General features: G+C 38.5%; 1 protein-coding gene across 2 annotated transcripts in view; it reads right to left on the reverse strand.

The window, feature by feature from the left end:
- The window catches only part of dync1h1 (dynein, cytoplasmic 1, heavy chain 1), a 104,838-nt gene that overhangs the window by 54,056 nt on the left and 32,833 nt on the right, over window positions 1-17,949 (reverse strand). For both annotated transcript variants that reach the window (XM_073039644.1, XM_073039643.1), the window contains exons 26-41: window positions 17,662-17,853; window positions 16,795-17,077; window positions 13,845-13,945; window positions 13,396-13,555; window positions 10,794-11,037; window positions 10,432-10,615; window positions 5,829-6,041; window positions 5,483-5,721; window positions 4,726-4,882; window positions 4,064-4,291; window positions 3,431-3,661; window positions 3,198-3,338; window positions 2,351-2,584; window positions 2,016-2,222; window positions 1,808-1,929; window positions 305-470 (exon numbers count right to left, since the gene is read on the reverse strand). In XM_073039644.1, the coding sequence (XP_072895745.1) occupies window positions 305-470; window positions 1,808-1,929; window positions 2,016-2,222; window positions 2,351-2,584; window positions 3,198-3,338; window positions 3,431-3,661; window positions 4,064-4,291; window positions 4,726-4,882; window positions 5,483-5,721; window positions 5,829-6,041; window positions 10,432-10,615; window positions 10,794-11,037; window positions 13,396-13,555; window positions 13,845-13,945; window positions 16,795-17,077; window positions 17,662-17,853 (3,102 nt within the window). The remainder of the gene's footprint in view (window positions 1-304; window positions 471-1,807; window positions 1,930-2,015; window positions 2,223-2,350; window positions 2,585-3,197; window positions 3,339-3,430; window positions 3,662-4,063; window positions 4,292-4,725; window positions 4,883-5,482; window positions 5,722-5,828; window positions 6,042-10,431; window positions 10,616-10,793; window positions 11,038-13,395; window positions 13,556-13,844; window positions 13,946-16,794; window positions 17,078-17,661; window positions 17,854-17,949) is intronic.

Here is a 17,949-nt window from a genome sequence, read left to right on the forward strand (position 1 = left end):
CGAGTTCAAGTTGCGAGCTCAACATCAACCCGGCACGCGAGCGGTCTGTCACTGGATTGAACTCGGGGTGGGGTCAGGGTGAATCTTACCTAAGAAAAATTTAAGCCAAATACAAAGCTAAACACTACACAGTGTCAACGGCAACAAATTAAAATGGCGGACAGCGTTCTCCTTCCTGGTTTCATAAGTATGAGTTATCTGTAAGTTCGTAACTCGGGGACTACCTGTACTTATATTTTCAATCTGAAAAAGAACTACATTTTTCTAGGGATACAATACTGCTTATCACACAACAGTAATCTACCTGTGACATGATGTAGAATTCCACCATAGCTGCAGTTAGGGGATCTGCATATGTCCTCAACGATGGAATGAGTCTTAGCATAGCCCGGTTAAATGTTCCATAAATCTGAGTAAGAGAAGCTGGTCCTGGATAATCCACATACACAACGGGTACATGGCGCAGGAACCTGCAAAGTAGATGTTTTTCCAACTGTCAAATCTGCTTTATCAATGCAAATTTATCAGTTTCCAATACATCAAAAAATCAGGTATTAATTCACAATATATGAAGGAAGTGGTAAACAAGTAAATGGTTATTAGCCACCTGAATTGAAGATTCAGCTAATTAATAAGCTTTAAGATCTTGGCTTCAATAGCTCCTTGTGAAATTGGATCCTCCATTTCCTCACTTGGAGATCCTCGTCAGCTCGGATTGGCAAACACATCTCCTCCACAAACTCCATCAGCACAGCTGCACCACAAGGCTGTGTGCTTAGTCCCTTGCTCTACTCAATTTACACTTATGATTGTGAGGCTAGGCACAGCTCCAATGGCAACAACACCACTGTTTCTGCCCGAATCAAAAGTGGTGACTAATCAGCATTTAGGAGGGAGATTGAAGATCTGGCTGAGTGATGTTTCAACCTCTCATTCATTGTCAGCAAGACTAAGGAGATGATTAATAGGATTAATAAATGATTTAGGAGGAGGAAACTGAAGGTCAATGAGTCATTCCTCATTGGCATATCAGAGGTGGAGAAGGCCAGTAATTTTAAGTTCCTTGATATTATCATTTCAGAGGATCTGTCCTGGGCCCAGCACTAGGTGACATAAAGAATACACCACAGCGCCTGTACTTCCTTAGAAGTTTGCAAAGATTTGGCATGGCAACTAAAACTTTGACAAACATCTATAGATATATGGTGGAGAGTATATTAACCGGTTGCATCATGGCCCAGAATGGCAGCATCAGTGCCCTTGAACAAAAAAATCTTCAAAATATAATGGATATGGTCCAGTTCATCATTGGTAAAGCCCTCTCCATTATCAAGCACATCTACATGGAGTGCTGTCACAGGAAAGCAGCATCCATCATTAAGGGCCCCCATCACCCAGGATATGCTCTTTTCTTGCTGCAGACATCAGAAAGTTGATAGAGGAGCCTCAGGACCCACATCACCAGGTTCAGGAAAACAGTTATTACGCTGCAACCATCAGGGCTCTTGAACCAGAGGGGTAACTTTACTTGCCTCATCACTGAACTGTTCCCACAACCTATGGACTCAACTTTTAAGGACTCTTCATCTCAAGTTCTCAATATTTATTGCTTATTTATTATTACAATTATTTCCTTGCTCTTTTGTACTTGCACATTGGTTGTTTGTTCTGGTGGGTGTGGACTTTCATTGATTCTATTATGTTTCTTGGATTTACTGTGCATGCCCACAAGAGAAGAGTTGCATATGGTGACAAATATGTGCTTTGAATGCCAATATGTAAAACAATAGAATTATTAAAATATTACCTGTGTGAAAGTGGTTTCCTTCCTGGATCAGTAGATGGGTTGCATGCTCCAACAAACTGGATTCTTTCCAACTTAACCCAGGTCTGGTCTGATGTACGGAAGAAACCACCATGTTCCACCATCTGGAGTAAAGATAAGCCACCATGACTATAGTTCAACAATGAGCTTCCTCATTTAACTCAGCTGTGTGACAACTCCTTTTACAAACCTGTCTAATGAAGGATATGACCCTCTGTGTGCCATATTTATCCATGTCTGGAAGATTGATTTCATCACAGAATAGCACAAGCCATTTGCCAAGTTGCACAGGTGCTAACACAACTCCATTCGGCGTTCGACGGTACTCACAGTAGTGATCAAATGTTTTCAGAACCAACTCAGGTGTAGTTGCACTGGAGAAGTTCAGACCTACAACCTATTAACAAAATAGCAAAGAGCATAACTTTAATGTATTTCAATCATATCAGAAACTGGGGAGAAATAAAAACAACAAACATTTTGGAGCAGCTCAAGCTACGAAGAAAATTCAAAAGAGTTTCATACCTCCATATCTGGTAGAGCTCTTAGTGCACTGAATAGGGTCATGGTTTTGCCAGAACCTGGCGGTCCACATAGGACTAATGGTTTATGCTCAGCAAGCCAGGTGTACAGAAGGGCCTCATGACGGACTGTATCTAAGGTTGGTACAACAACATCTGGAGCAGCAACTTTATGAGTCTCAACTTCAATCTGTGGAACCTTTGACTGCCAAGGAACCCATTCTCCAGTAATTGAAACCTAAATATTGAAAGATATTGCAACAAACATTTTCATTCTGAATCTGGTTGAAGTAAATAGATCTCATTTTTAAAAATATATATTAAGTAAAATTGAAGGTCTGACAAGTTTGTTCAAAATTTGAAGTTATTGTTGAGAGGATAAATAGTTAACAGTGGAAGGATGAGGAACCAGAATATTTTTTTTTAACAAGAAATCACCAAAGAAACAGAGATGGCATGATGTATTTTAATAAATTTCACAAGTCATAGTCTGAAATAGTAGTAGCATCAGATTCCATACTGTCTTTGAAAATGGAAATTGGATAGCTACATGAAAAAATATGATGGGAGAAAATCAGTAAGAGCACTACAAAAAACATGATGGGACAACAATCTCCCTTCAGTGCCATGATCAATAATTTGTTACGATAGGTTAACCGCTTTAGTACCCCTTAACTCTAGTATATTCAAAATGTTACATATTATCAATCAATAAAATCATGCTAAATTTTAATTCTGTCAGTTGCTTGGGAATGTATTCCAATCAACAACTTTTGTATTCTAAACAAATTTTAGAATATAAACTATTGAAAAGACAAAGAAATCTAGAATTAGTATCACAGATTTCCTACCTCAAAGTCAATGATCGGCATGTTTGGTGTGCTTGGAAGTGGAATGGTTGTAATTCGTCTGAGATATTCACCAAGTTCTGCTCTCATCTTCAAACGTGCATCACCCGAAAGTGACCAAAGAATCGCATAAATTAGATATTTCTAGTCAAAGAAAAGTAAAGAAATATAAAGTTACGTAGAAGAGCTAATCACATCAAGGTCATAATGAACAAATTGTAAAACTGCCATCGCACCTGAATGTAGCGTTCCAACTGGTCACTCTGCATTGGAAAGTCCGGATGGTTTGCATTATATAATGCAATATTTCGACAAGCTTGATGCAGCATAGAGAAAAGGGAACCAAGGCATCGTAATCGGGTAAAATCCATAATGTGTTCCATTTTAGCAGCATGCTCTACAGCTTTTATTATTAGACCAGTTGAAGTGAAGTATGGCTGCAGAACTGTTACCACATCTCTTTGTATCTGTTTTTAAAAAAACAATATTGTGTGAAGCTCCTGTACAAAGTTATTAAATCAGATATTTGATAAAAGTTCTAGAAAAGATATTGGGTAGAAGGGGAAAGTAATATTTACTGATATTCCAGCCAAGAATCATACTTTAAATTATTAAGTAATGAGAAAAATCCTATTGGAGATACTCTAAAGTAATCCACATTTTTAAAAAATTAGAAAATACTTTGCATGATATATTCTTGTGGGAAAACTAACATTCTTGTTATTTAGTAAGGAGAGCTATATCACCAGTTTTCTCTTTAATACAGCCTATACATTTTTCTTGTTATTTAAATAATCTGATTTTTTTTAATGCTCAGATAAGTTTAGCGTACAAATATTTTTTGCACAGAAAATTCAGTAAATCTATACCTGAAGCATTGGGGAAGCTGTTTCTTGCTCCTCCTCATCTTTACTCTTGCGTCTTCGCTGAGCCTCATCCTCTCCCTCATCCAGTGGAATGCTACGCAGTCTGGCCAAGAAGTTATTGAAGATCATATCTGTGCTGAGGACATCTTCACTAAACCATACCATTCCGCATCTGGATACAGTGGCTAGTGTCGCATATTTCAAGTCTTGGACCTCAAACATAATCCGTACCTATAGAAAGGAAAACATTAAAAAAAAAAATCTAATCACAAGAGTTTCTGCAAATGCTGGAAATACAATGCAACGTACACAAAAATGTCAGAAGTCAAATGGGAATAGGATAAAAATAGCTGGGCACCGGGAAGTTTCATTTTTGGTAGATGGAACAGAGATGCTTGACAAAGCAGCCCCCCAATTTACATTGGGTCTCACCAATGTAGAGGAAGCCACATCAGGAGTAATTGGGAGTTCTGGATACAATAGACAACCCCAAAAAGATTCACAGGTGAAGTGTTGCCTCACCTGGAAGGACTGTTTAGGGCCTTGAATAGAGGTGAGCAAGAAAATGAATGGGCAAGTCTAGTTAAAATATCTAAGAGATATTTAAGGTGTGTACATTTTTGGCAAGCACAAGTTCTGTATAAATTGTTCATAAATTTTCTTACATTTGGTGGAAGACTGAGACGTTCTCCATTGGGCAGGGTAAGCAATTTGTTGTCATCCAAAACTGAATTTAAGTTTTCTACCCACTCTGGATCCACATCACCATCAAAGATAATCCACTGACGCTTCTGCAGCTCACCTCGTACGTTGTCAATGATCCTGAAAGACAGAAAATTTCATGTTCATGCAAATGATGCTCAACTAGTTTTAAATTCAGTAGTTTATAATAGTTTTTTTTAAAAATCAATAAAAAATCATGAGTTACTATAGACACTTAACTAAATTTATTTGAGTAGCAGTTAAGCCATCCAAACTAAGAGTTAGAGCTGTTCCCAACCCAAGTTGGTGGAGTGCAAATGGAATAAAGGGACCCTGCTAGGACTGAATATATAAAACTTTTGTGATTTAATAATGAACTTCTATAAATAATGGCCTAGCCTAAACACTAATCACTACAGTTTAGCAACACTCTGACTACTTTGATCGCTTTGAACTAAAATAGACTTATAATTCTTGTAAAAATAGCTCATTTTCCTTGTGAATACTACTAATATGATGCAATGTGCCTGCAATGCTGCTGCAAGTCTTTCATTGCACCTGAGCATTCATGCACAATAAACTTAATTTTTTGACTTTGACTTTTGTGCCAAGTACAAGGGGAAACCAGAACTTAAATTGAACCAGAGAGCAAAATATTTTCTTGGAAGGCGTAAAATTAGCGAAAGCACAAATGTGCAATATTTCTAGTATCCAACTTACTTTCTAAGAACATGTGTGAACAATCCATCAGTCCATTCTCTGGTATTAGGGTCTAATGTTCCATATAAATGGTCCTTACTAGTTGCTTTTGGATCAATTATGTGAGCAACACCTTCTATGCCCTCAAGTCGTTCAAGGGCTTTTAGTAAAACACGCCATGCCATACTTTTTCCACTGCCTGATGGCCCAACCATCATCAAACCATGATTTATCTGAGAGATTTGATATAGTTGTAGGACCTAAAATAGAACATGTATGTTAAACTAAAGTTAACTGTACACACCAAAATAAAGTTCAATTTTGATAAAAGCATTCCTATTGGAACTATAAAGAAAATCAAACTTACCTTTTCCACCCACATTCCACCAACATCTTCACCATCTCCATAAGTAAGGTACATTTCCTGACAAACCTTCTTCAGTTCCTCACGAAGTTCAGTCATTGCTCCACGATGGTATGCTATCCCAGGGAACACATCAGACAAAAGACTGAAAAGCAGTGGAATGTCTTCTGCAACCAGTTTGGGGACCATCGTCTCACAAACACTCTGGATCAGAATCTGTTGGTGGGTTAAAATATTCATAATATGACATCTCAGAGACATGCCTCATCTGTTACTAAACTTTAAAAATGCTCAATCAAGTACAGATCAGATCTTTTTTAAAGTAATGAGATTATTACCAGTATCACCAAATGTGTGTATTTTATCACCTTGAACTAGGAAAAAGATATTGGGAATATCAACCATTACAAGTGCTGCATCCTTCCCATACCACTGCTGCTCCCCAAATTGTCTATCATCCAGTGTGAGGAAATCCTATCCCTGTACCTTAAATATCAATAGGGATATACTGTACCTTGGTTTTGCATTGAATAACACTACAGTAGTTTAAAGCAGCAGCTCATCAACACCTAATGAGCAACCAATGGATAATAAGCATGACGTTCTAATGCCATTAGAATTAATGTAAACATTCTGCAGTGTCATTAGGACAAATAACAAGATTTCAAGCAATATTAGCTCATACAAGAGAATGAGGAGGTGATAAATAGGAGCTACAAGGAGGTAGTCACCCCTAAGTTGCAAACGGCAGGTACCTGGGTGACTGCCAAGATAGGAATAGCCTGCCAGTGCAGTGTACGCCCATGTCTGTTCCCCTACAAGTATACCGCTTTGGATACTGCTGGGGGAAAATGACCTACCGGGGGAATCTGCAGTGACTAGGTCTCTGGCACTGAGTATGGCTCTGTGGTTCAGAAGGGAAAGGGGAGGAGTGCAGCATTGTTAGTGGAACAGACAGGAGACTCTGTGACCGTGAAAGACATCTGGATAGTATTGTGCTAGGGTCAGGGGTGCATTGGATCTGGTCCAAAGCGTTCTAAAACGGAGGGTGAGCATCCAACAACATAGGTAGGGAATGGGAAGAGGTCTTGAAGAGTTAACTAGAAAGCTGAAAAACAGGACCTCCAGATCTCTAGATTGTTGACTGTGCCATGCGCCAAGAATAGGATGATTTGGTAGATGAATATGTGACTGAGGAATTGGTGTAGATGGTAGGGTTTCAGATTTCTGGATCACTGGGGTCTCTTCTGGAGAACGTTTGACCCTACAAAAAGGACAGGTTCCGCCTGAACCTGAGGGGGAACCAATATGGCAAGGGGATGGGAAATGGAATGATATAGGGCTGAGGATGGGGCAGTTGGTATATAACCAGATGCAGTGTGTAGTGAGACCGTGAGGAAGGACAGGCAGATGATTGGGCAAAATCGCAATCAAAGGAATGAGTTGAAGGGGTAAATTTGAAAAAGGCAATGAATAGAGAACTGTAGGTGTTATATTTGAATGTAAGAGTACACAGAATAAGGTAGATTATCTTCTAGTGCAATTAAAGACTGGCAGGTATGATTCTGTGGGCATCATTGAGTCATGGCTGAAAGATCACAATTGGGAACTTAACATCCAAGAATATACCTTGTATCGACAGGATAGGCAGGTAGGCTGAGGGAGTGGGGTAGCTCTGTTGGTTAAAAAAAATTAATTCCTTAAAGAGGTGACACAGAATCAGAAGATGTAAAATATTGAGGGTAGAGTTAAGAAACTGGAAGGGTAAAAAGACCCTGATGGGAATTATATACAGGCCTCCAAATAGTAGTCAGATACAGGATATAAATTACAGCAGGAGATAGAAAAGGTATGTAAAAAAGGGCAAAGTTATGATAGTAATGGGGGATTTCAAGATGCAGGTAGATTGGAAAAATTAGGTTAGTGTTTCAATCCCAAGTGAGGGAATTTGTAGAATCCCTACGAGATGATTTTTTTAAGAGCTGCTCGCAGTTGAGCCCACCGAGGGAAAGGCAATTCTCAACTGGGTGATGTGTAATGAACCAGATTTGATTAAGTTTAAGGTAAAGGAACCCTGAGAAGGCAGTGATCCTAATAACAATAGAATTCACCTTGCAATTTGAGAGGGTATATGTAAAGTCAGATGTATCATGTATTACAGTGGAGTAAAGGAACTTTTAGAGGCATGAGCTGCCCAAAGTTGACTGGAAGAGAACATTAGCAGGGATGATGGTAGAACAACAATGGTCAAAGCTTCTGGGGGCAATTTGGAAGCAACAGGATAAATACATCCCAAAGATGAAGAAGTACTCTAAAGAGAGGATGAGGGCACCATTGCTGACAAGGCAAGTCAAAGACAGCATAAAAGCAAAAGAGAGGGCATATAAAATTAGTGGGAAGTAGGTGAGTGGAAAGCTTTTAAAGATCAACAGAAGGTAACTAAAAAAAAACCACAAGGAGAAAAAAGGTGAAATATGAAGGTACACTAGCTAATAACATAAAAGAGGATACCAAAAGTTTCTTCAAATATATCAAGAATAAAAGAAAGGTGAGAGTGAATATCCAACCATTGGACAATGAAGCAGGAGATGTAGTAATGGGGGACAAATAAATGGCTTATAAACTTAATACTTTGTGTCAGATTTCACTATGGAAGACATGAGCAGTATACCAGAAATTCGGAAGTGTCAGGGGGCAGAAGTGAGTGCTGTTGCTACTAGTAGTTAGAGGGTGCTTTGAAACATGCAAGGTCTGAAGGTAAAGTCACTTGGACCAGATGGACAACACCCAGGGTTCTGAAAGAGGTAGCTGAGGAGGTTGTGGAGGCACCAGTAATGATCAAGAATCACTAGATTCTGGAATATTTCCAGAGGACTGGAAAATTGCAAATGTCACTCTATTCTTGAAGGAGGAAGGGAGGCAGAAGAAAGGAAATTGTATGTCAGTTAGCCTGACTTCAGAAGTTGGAAATATGCTGGGAGTCCATTATTAAGGATGAGATTTCAGGGTACTTGGAGCACATAAAATAGGCTAAAATCAGCAATGGTTTCCTTAAGGGGAAAAGTTAGCTGGGAAATCTGTTGGAATTATTTAAGAACAGGCAAGATAGAGAAAGGAGAATCATTGGATGTTGTTTACTTGGTTTCCCAGAAGACCTTTGAAAAGATATCACACACGAAGCTGTCCATGGTAATACAGACAGACATACTTTATTGATCCTAAGGGAAATTGGGTTTCTTTACAGCCGCACCAACCAAGAATAGTGTAGAAATATAGCAATATAAAACCATAAATAATTAAATAAAAATAACTTAATCGTGCCAAGTGGAAATAAGTCCAGGACCAGCCTATCGGCTCAGGATATCTGACACTCCGAGGGAGGAGTTGTAAAGTTTGATGGCCACAGGCAGGAATTACTTCCTATGACGCTCAGTGTTACAGGAATGATAATGGTTAGAAAATTGGCTGACTTGGAGGAGGCAAAGAGTGGGAATTAAGGCAGACTTATCCAGTTGGCTGCCATTGACTAGTGGTGCTCTGCAGGGGTCAGTGTTGGGAATACTTTTTTCATATTATCTGTCAATGATTTGGATAACAGAATTGATAGCTTTGTGGTAAAGCTTGTGGACAATATGAAGATAGATAGAGGGTCAAGTAGTGCAGAGGAAGCAAGGAGTCTGAAGAAGGACTTAGATTGGGAAAATGGGCAAAGAAGTGGTAGACGGAATATAGTGTAGGTAAATGTATGGTCATGCATTTTGATAGAAAGAATAAAGACATGGACTATTTTCTAAATGGGGAGAAACTTCAAAAATTGGAAGTGCAAAGGGACTTGGGAATCCTTCTGCAGGATTCCCAAAAGGTTAACTTGCAGGCTGAGTCAGTGGCAAGGAAGGCAAATGCATTGTTAGCATTCATTTCCAGTGGACTAGATAAGAAGCAGCATGTAATGCTGATGCTTCGTAAGCAATGGTCAGACAGTACTTGGGAGTACTGAGTGTTTTTGGGTCCCTTATCTAAGTAAAGACCATAAGACATAGGAGCAGAATTAGTCCATTCAGCCCATCAACTTTGCCCCTGCATTCCATCATGGCTGATCCCAGATCCCACACAACCCCATACACCTGCCTACTCACTGACTGATCAGGAAATGATCAACTTCCGCCTTAAATATACCCACAGACTTGGGTTTCCACCGCAGTCTGTGGCAGAGCATTCCACAGATTCACTACTCTCAGGGTATTAAAAAATTCCTCCTCATCTCTTACTGATGTTGTTGCGACACCACTCAACTAGCTGGTATATCTAGCTGGATGCAGAGAGGACACTTTCTATAGTGGGCGAGTCTAGGACCAGAGGGCACAGCCTCAGAATAGAGCGAAGTCCATTTAGACAGAGATGAGGAGGAATTTCTTTAGCCAGAGAGTAATGAATCAGTGGAATTCATTGCCACAGGCGGCTGTGGAGGTCACGCAGCCTTCTATATACTTTTGAAGTGGTGGTTGATAGGTGACTTGAGTAGAATTACAACAAAATACAATTTAAAGTTTTATGGTTTGAAATGAATGATATGAATTGACAGCCAGTACTGGGCTAGACTACTAACCTCTTGCTCAGGCAAGTTCTCTGCAATATCTGCTTCATCAACATCCTCACCACGTTCTCCCTTCTCTTTCTTAATCTTCTGAATTCTCTCACGCTTCACATTACCGGCACTTACTAATACACTCTTCAGAGCACGGAGGCCAAAATCGTAGTGGCTCTGGGATGATAACTGCTCATCACAAAGCCTGCGGAGGGGGGAGAAATAAATCATTTAAACAACTCTTATGAATAGAAAAGTAAAAAATTAAACTTCTAATCCTAGTCATACAAAGTATACATTTTAATTTATGCTAAAAGACTCAAAGCAAAAAAAAGAGTGCAATACAAGTGAGCTACAGTACAGCTGAAGTTAAAGATACTTACTTGAAAAATGGAACAATCTTGTTTGCAAGGGTTTCAGCAGTACGGAATCCTTGTGAATACAACATTACTTGTGCAATGAGCTGACGGTCAGGTTTTGTCATTGCTAAACTGCGGAAAAGCTTTTTCAAGTTATCGGGTAGGTTGGAGCGACCAGCATAACCTGGATTCATAGTAATGAAAATAGCCATATCTGCCCTGACTTTCACTTGCTTGTTCAACAGCTCGCAGGTGATCGTAGGGGATGCTGAAAGAAAATTAAAGTTCAGATAATGGCAAAGCCAATACTTCACACAATGAATTTATGAATGGGAAATAGTATTTAACAATTATAGTAGAAATGTGAGGATATAAGCAGCAAATATAAGTGTCCAGATGTTCAAAAGTGATATTTAGGTCACTGCACGATAAGAGCTAATTATTTTGATGATTTATTAGTTTGCACAGAGGATCAATTAACCAACCAAATGAAAGTAGCACTTTCCAAGTTAGCAATCTGAACCAAGTGGGGTGCTACAGGATTTCTGCCTTTGCTTCAGCTAATTTTAATCATTATCAATGATTATAAAAAGTACAGGTTTATAAAGTTTAATGTGAACGTGAATTGCAATAGTATCTCCTGAGTACAGAGAACAATAAACAGAAATGTGTGGTCAACCACTTTGGGTGACAGAATAGAGAAAAGCTTTCAAAATTGTGTGAGATAAATCTCAATATATTCACAGAAAAATTAAATAAAATTGTCACCACAACAAATATCAAGAAAAGGGATGGTATGCTGGACTTTTATTACAAGGGGTTTAGAACAAACAATTAAGTCTTGATGTATATGTAAGGCAGAATTTGGTGGATTCTTGATTGGTCAAGGCATGCAGGGATATGGAGAGAAGGCAGGAGACTGGGGCTGAGAGGAAAACTGGATCATGCCATGATGAAATAGCGGAGCAGACCTGACAGGCCAAATCGTCTAATTCTGCTCTTACAGCTTATGAATATGAATGGATGATCTTATGATGGAGAAGATTAAGGCTAAATCTTCTGGAAATTCGAAGAATGAGAAGTGATTTAACTGAACCCTACAGAATACTGAAGGGACTCTAAAAAGTGTATGCTGAGAGAACAGTTCTTACTGTGGGGCAAAACACATACAAGGGCAATTACTGGATTTTAGAGATGGGGGGAATTTATTCTTTGGAAGGATTAATAATAATAATAATTCACAGAACTGTGAGAGCTACATCATTGTGTAAATCCAAGGTTAAGTTAGATTTAGATTTTTGGAAAATAGAAGATTATGATAATGAGATATGGAGTTGAGACCAGAATCAGATTAGAGTATTGAATGTGGAAGCACATTTGAGGCAATATGGCCTGCTCCACCTCCCTGTGTTAAAGCTGACCGTAACTAATTATGTGCTTTAAGTTCATTTACCTGTCCTATCCCAACATTCCTCCATTCATTTAATATCCACAAAGACTATAATAAAATGTCTGAGCATCCACAGCACTGAGGTAGAGAATTCCAAACATTTACAACCTTCTTAAAAATGTCTGACCTTAATACTTAAAAAAATTAAGAGGAACCGACCAGTAGGAAGCCAAGGAACATTTTCCTATTAAAAGGGAGATAACCTCTCCCAACTCAACTATAGGTTAACTTCATTCTCTCGCATGACAAACACCCAAGAAAAATCTAGTGAATACACGTTACACTTATTCTTTCAGGGACGGAGACTAAATCAAGGAAGACTTGCTAACATTACACTTATTAAAACGAGGTCTCATGACAATGCCACAGTACTTCCTTATTTTGGTACTCCAACCCATCCTGCCTTTTGCACTTTCTTCACATTATACCCAGCCACCTCATTGCCCATTCATTTAGCACCGTCCTACCTTCCCACCAAGTTTGGTACTTAATTACACTTTACGATTAAATCATTAACACAAAATGCCAATTTTACCTCAACCAGAAATTTTCATTCTCCAGTTAAATACTTGTACTCTAGATGACGCCTTGTTCTTTTCCATCAGTACCCAAAGCTCATACAATAGTTTCCAAATGATTCCGGATCAAGGATTGCTTCACTTGACCTGCCTCACTGCCCAGAACAAGTCCAGCAATCACTTCTTTCCTTGTCAAACTAGAATTGCAAGTTTTCCTGAACTCCATAAATCCAGTCTTTGACCTTTACAATTTTACTATTCCTTTCTGTTTTAAGAGTTTTCACTTATCATCACCATTCTACTATTTCAACTAATTACCTTTCAACTATTCTCCTCTATCTTTTTCATTAGTGGTGACCACATGAACATACCTAGAGCTGCACTGGAATTACTTGGGACCTTCTTGACACTAATCATATCAGTTCTGTTCTTTAGCCTGTGGCTAAATTCTCCTTATTCAAAAATGTCATGTGCCTTTCTTTTCTATATCCTCCCTCCCCCACCCCAGTATCTCGTATCCAAATGTAAACACAAATATACTCATCTTTGTGCCAAATTAAACTACAGAATTTAAAAATGATTACACCTTAAAAATATTAGGAAGCTTTAAAAGAGGCTCATCTGAACAACATCAAGTCAAATGGTGTACATTACGTACTTCTGTCACGGCTGGGATTTGAGTGCTCACGGAGAGCTTCCTGGATGCACTGTATTTGCTGTGATACCGCAGAAAGCATACGTTCCTCCAGGCGATTGAATTCATCAAAACAACCCCATGCTCCTACTTGGCAAAGACCCACAAATATGCGACCCATGGCCTAAGAATTAAAAGAATTAATTAGATAAGGTAGGAAGTGTGGCAACTAATTTAGAGGTTAACAGGCCAACACAAAAAGTACAACTTTTCAGGTTTTGATACTCTGCTCAGTAATTTAATAAAAATTGGTGGCTTTACACATTTAAAAGCTTATCCCACCCCCTTAAGATGTTCATTTTAAGGTACAATGGTCAAAACCAATACAATTACAAATGATAAATATCAAATTAAACAAGTTAACTAAAATATCAATTTGAAAAACTAACAAATATTATAATTAGTCACAGTACCTGGAAATCGAAGGTTTCATCGCAGTTGAAGACTAAAACAAAGCGTCCAAGCTGGTGTCCAAGTGCTTTGACAGATTCAGTCTTACCAGTACCAGCAGGCCCTAATGTAAATAAATTTAGAACAATTGAGTTACAAAACCTTCACTGTCACTTTTACTACAAAGAGAAATATTACTTCATTAACAGGTGGAAAATTTACTCGTTCTCTCAAAGTCGCACTGTTTTAAATGTATGGACTTTCGTATGAATATATCAAATATCTGTACTATCAAGAAACATTAGGGATGCAGAATCAGAAAGGATAGCAATACAGTACTCAAGGTGTATCTAAACTGTGTAGTGTAAGAAATAAAGTGGATGGTCTTGTTGTACTATTACAGATTGGCAGGTATGATGCTGTAGCCATCACTGAATTGTGGCTGAAGGATGGTTGTAGCTGGGAGCTGAATGTCCAAGGTTACACTTTATATCAGAGGGATAGAAAAGTAGTTAGAAGAGGTAGTGTGGCTCTACTGGTAAAGAATGGCATCAAATCAGTAGAAAGATGTGACACAGGATCGGAAGATGTTGAATCCTTGTGGGCTGAGTTAAGAAACTGCAAAGGTAGAAGGACGTTGATGGCAGTTATATATAGGCCTCCCAACAGTGGCTGGGAGGTGGACTACAGGTTATAACAGGAAATAGAAAAGGTGAGTCAAAAGGGCAATGTTATGGTGGTCATGGGAGATTTTAACATGCAGGCAGGTTAATTGGGAAAATCAGGTTGGTAATGGATCTCAAGAGAGTGAGTTTGTTGAATGCCTAAGAGATAGCTTTTTAGAGGGGTCAGCTATATTGGATTGGGTGTTATGTAATGAGGCCATTAGGGAGCTTAAGGCAAAAAACCCATGGGAACCAGTGATCACAATATGATTTGAGTTCAACTTGAAATTTGATAAAAGTCTGATGTAGCAGTATTTCAGTGGAGTAAAGGAAATTAAAATGGTATGAGAGAGGAGTTGGCCAAAGTAAATTCAAGGAGTTGCTGGCAGGGATGTCAGCAGGGCAGCAATGGCGTGCATTTCTGGGAAAAATGAGGAAGGTGCAGGGAGTATGTATTCCAAAAATGAAGAAATACTCAAATGGTAAAATAGTACAACCATGGCTGACAAGAGAAGTCAAAGCTTTTGTAAAAGTAAAAAAAAAAGGGCATACAACAAAGCAAAAATTAGTGGGAAGATAGAGGATTGGGAAGTTTTTAAAAACCTACAAAGAGCAACTAAAAAAAAATCACTAGATGGGAAAAGATGAAATAGATAGATAGATAGATACTTTATTCATCCCCATGGGGAAATTCAACATTTTTTCCAATGTCCCATACACTTATTGTAGCAAAACTAATTACATACAATACTTAACTCAGTAAAAATATGATATGCATCTAAAATCACCCTCTCAAAAAGCATTAATAATAGCTTTTAAAAAGTTCTTAAGTAGTTTACTTAAATACATTGAGTCCTAACCCCGGCACTTTAACATATCTTACTCCTGGTGGTTGAATTGTAAAGCTGAATGGCATTGGGGAGTATTGATCTCTTCATCCTGTCTGAGGAGCATTGCATCGATAGCAACCTGTCGCTAAAACTGCTTCTCTGTCTATCAAAGTGGATAGTAGAAGTTCTTTTCAAGTATGTTAAAAATGAAAGAGAAATGAGAGTGGATATAGGGCCACTAGAAAATGAGGTAGGAGAAATAATAATGGGGATTAAGGAGATGCCTGATGAACTAAGTGAGTATTTGACATTATTCTTCACTGTGCAAGACACTAGCAATATGCCTGATGTTGCAGTGTGTGAAGGAAGAGAAGCGGGTGCAGTTACTATGACAAGGGAGAAGGTGCTCAAAAAGCTGAAAGACCCAAAGGTACACAAGTCACCTGGATCCAGGCTTCGATGACTTTGGTGGTGTGCAGATGAGATAGGTGAGAATGACTGTGGCAGTATGTAATCAACCTGGAAGAACATAACTTCCCTTTACACAGTAGGATGTGCCGGACAGATGAGATAGGAATAATGTAAGGATGCGAAACACACCTAACTAGGGGAAAATTGCTTTATTAAGTTCAAGATAGCAATGGTTGCCAATTTGTAGTTTTTATTGACTTTTAACATTTCTATTGGGAATGGCAATTGACCTTGCAAGTAAGGGATTCAAACATATAGAATTTACCATATGGTCAATATCTGTAACTGATAAGCCAATTCTCTGTTAAAAAAAATAGCATCTTCTGTCCTGGCTTCAGTAAAGTGTGTGACAAGGGTCATGCTGTTCTTCTTGTGCACAAGTAAATTAAGTATATGTCTGAGTCATAAGTGTGTATGTGTTCTGGGCTCAGTTATGTCATTTTTATATTACTAGTGATTACAGCACCCTCCGTAATCAGGTGTGCTGAAAGCAGAATTAACTGGGAGCAAAACGTAACCTCACAGAAGGTCATAGGCTCAAGTGGCATTTAGCTGTATGGAGCACTTAAAAGTTTAAATTTCTGATCACTGCAGTGCAGAGAGGCCGCTACAATAGGGATCCAATGTTTTCAGGTGTGATGTCATGCAAAGAAAGTAGTTTCTCAGGTGGACAAAAATCCCTAGCAAGGAATAGCAAGACAATTATGTGAACCATCCTGGCTGTTACGTATCTGTGAGCCAAAATCAAAAACAAATTGAGACTTTATCAAAATTTGTTTGTGGGAGCATGCTGTGGGAAAATTGTAGCAATAACATGTGACTAAACTTTACATGCCCACTAATGACTGCAGGGAGATTCTTTGAAAGGCACTTGTAAATCACTCCAGTATCACAAAGCATCAAATTAGGAATGTTTGCTCCCTTTTATGATTATTTCCAAACAGATCATATTTTCATGCAGTAATACCAGAAGTATAGCAAATATTATCAATATATTTAACATTTACCGAATGGAGATCCACCAAGTCGAGCTTCCAAAGCTTGTGTCATGGTCAAGTAACAACGGTCTGTGAGAGGTGTCTGCACAAGTTTATCTTGGACACCAAGGTATTCAAAACCATAGTTAAATTTGGCATTTGCCATCTGTATAGATAGCTGTTGTAGCACATCAGTTTGTTTGGGATCAAAGTAAAATCTCATTTGACTAAGCCAATCAAAAGATTTAGGATGGTCCACTTTGTTCTTGATCAGCGTTCTAGTTACATCTCTCTGGTGTACTAATTCAGTGATCTATATGTAGGAAAAGGACAAATGATTAAAGTTATACAATGAAAATTTATTTTACCCAGTATACATACTTTTGCAATTTTGCTAATCAACCACCACAAAATCTCCCTACATTTCCTTACTCCCCGCATACCAGGGGCAATTTATGATGCCAATTAATCTAATAATCTTTGTGATGTGGAAGGAAACAGGATCTCCCAGAGGAAACTCTTAAAAATCACAGGCAAAATGTGTGAACTCGATACAGACAGTATTTGAGTTCAGGATTCAACCTTCAACCTGGATCTCTGGTGCTGTCAGCTGTACCAGTGTCACCTGAAATATAATTAACACTTCTACGGAGAGTTTTTCTGTTGATCTTCTGCATTTTAAAACCAAAAATAGTTTGAGTGGTTTAAATATTTTGAATAGTTTAAGTACGTGTTCCCCCATAGAATGCATGTTACATTAAATTTTTGCAAAGATTTATGAAACAGTACCAATTGGGAGGAATATTATAAGTATATCAAAAATATACACATTTCAAGTTTTTATTAAAATGTTCTCACCACCAATAAGCTTTACTCAAGATCAGACTGTTTACTCACTAAGTGCTCAAGTTTCCTTCTGCGAAGTGGTGGCTGTTCCATCAAAACAGAATCTGCTAATACAGTCAAAGTAGCTTCAACATTCACTATGACAGGGGCAAGAGGAGACTGACCACCACTGGCACCATTATTCAGTGCATTCTCCACATTTTCAGACCACGATATCTGAGCCGAAAGGACAACAAGCTGGGCCTACACAATGGAAATAAAATTTATGAAAATGCATTTAAAAGCTTAAAATTTTATTGCCACACAGAGCAAATCAATTTTCTATCTTCCTGCCTACTT

This window comes from Hemitrygon akajei, chromosome 3 (genome assembly GCF_048418815.1).
Source record: "Hemitrygon akajei chromosome 3, sHemAka1.3, whole genome shotgun sequence".
NCBI classification, from domain to species: Eukaryota; Metazoa; Chordata; class Chondrichthyes; order Myliobatiformes; family Dasyatidae; genus Hemitrygon; species Hemitrygon akajei.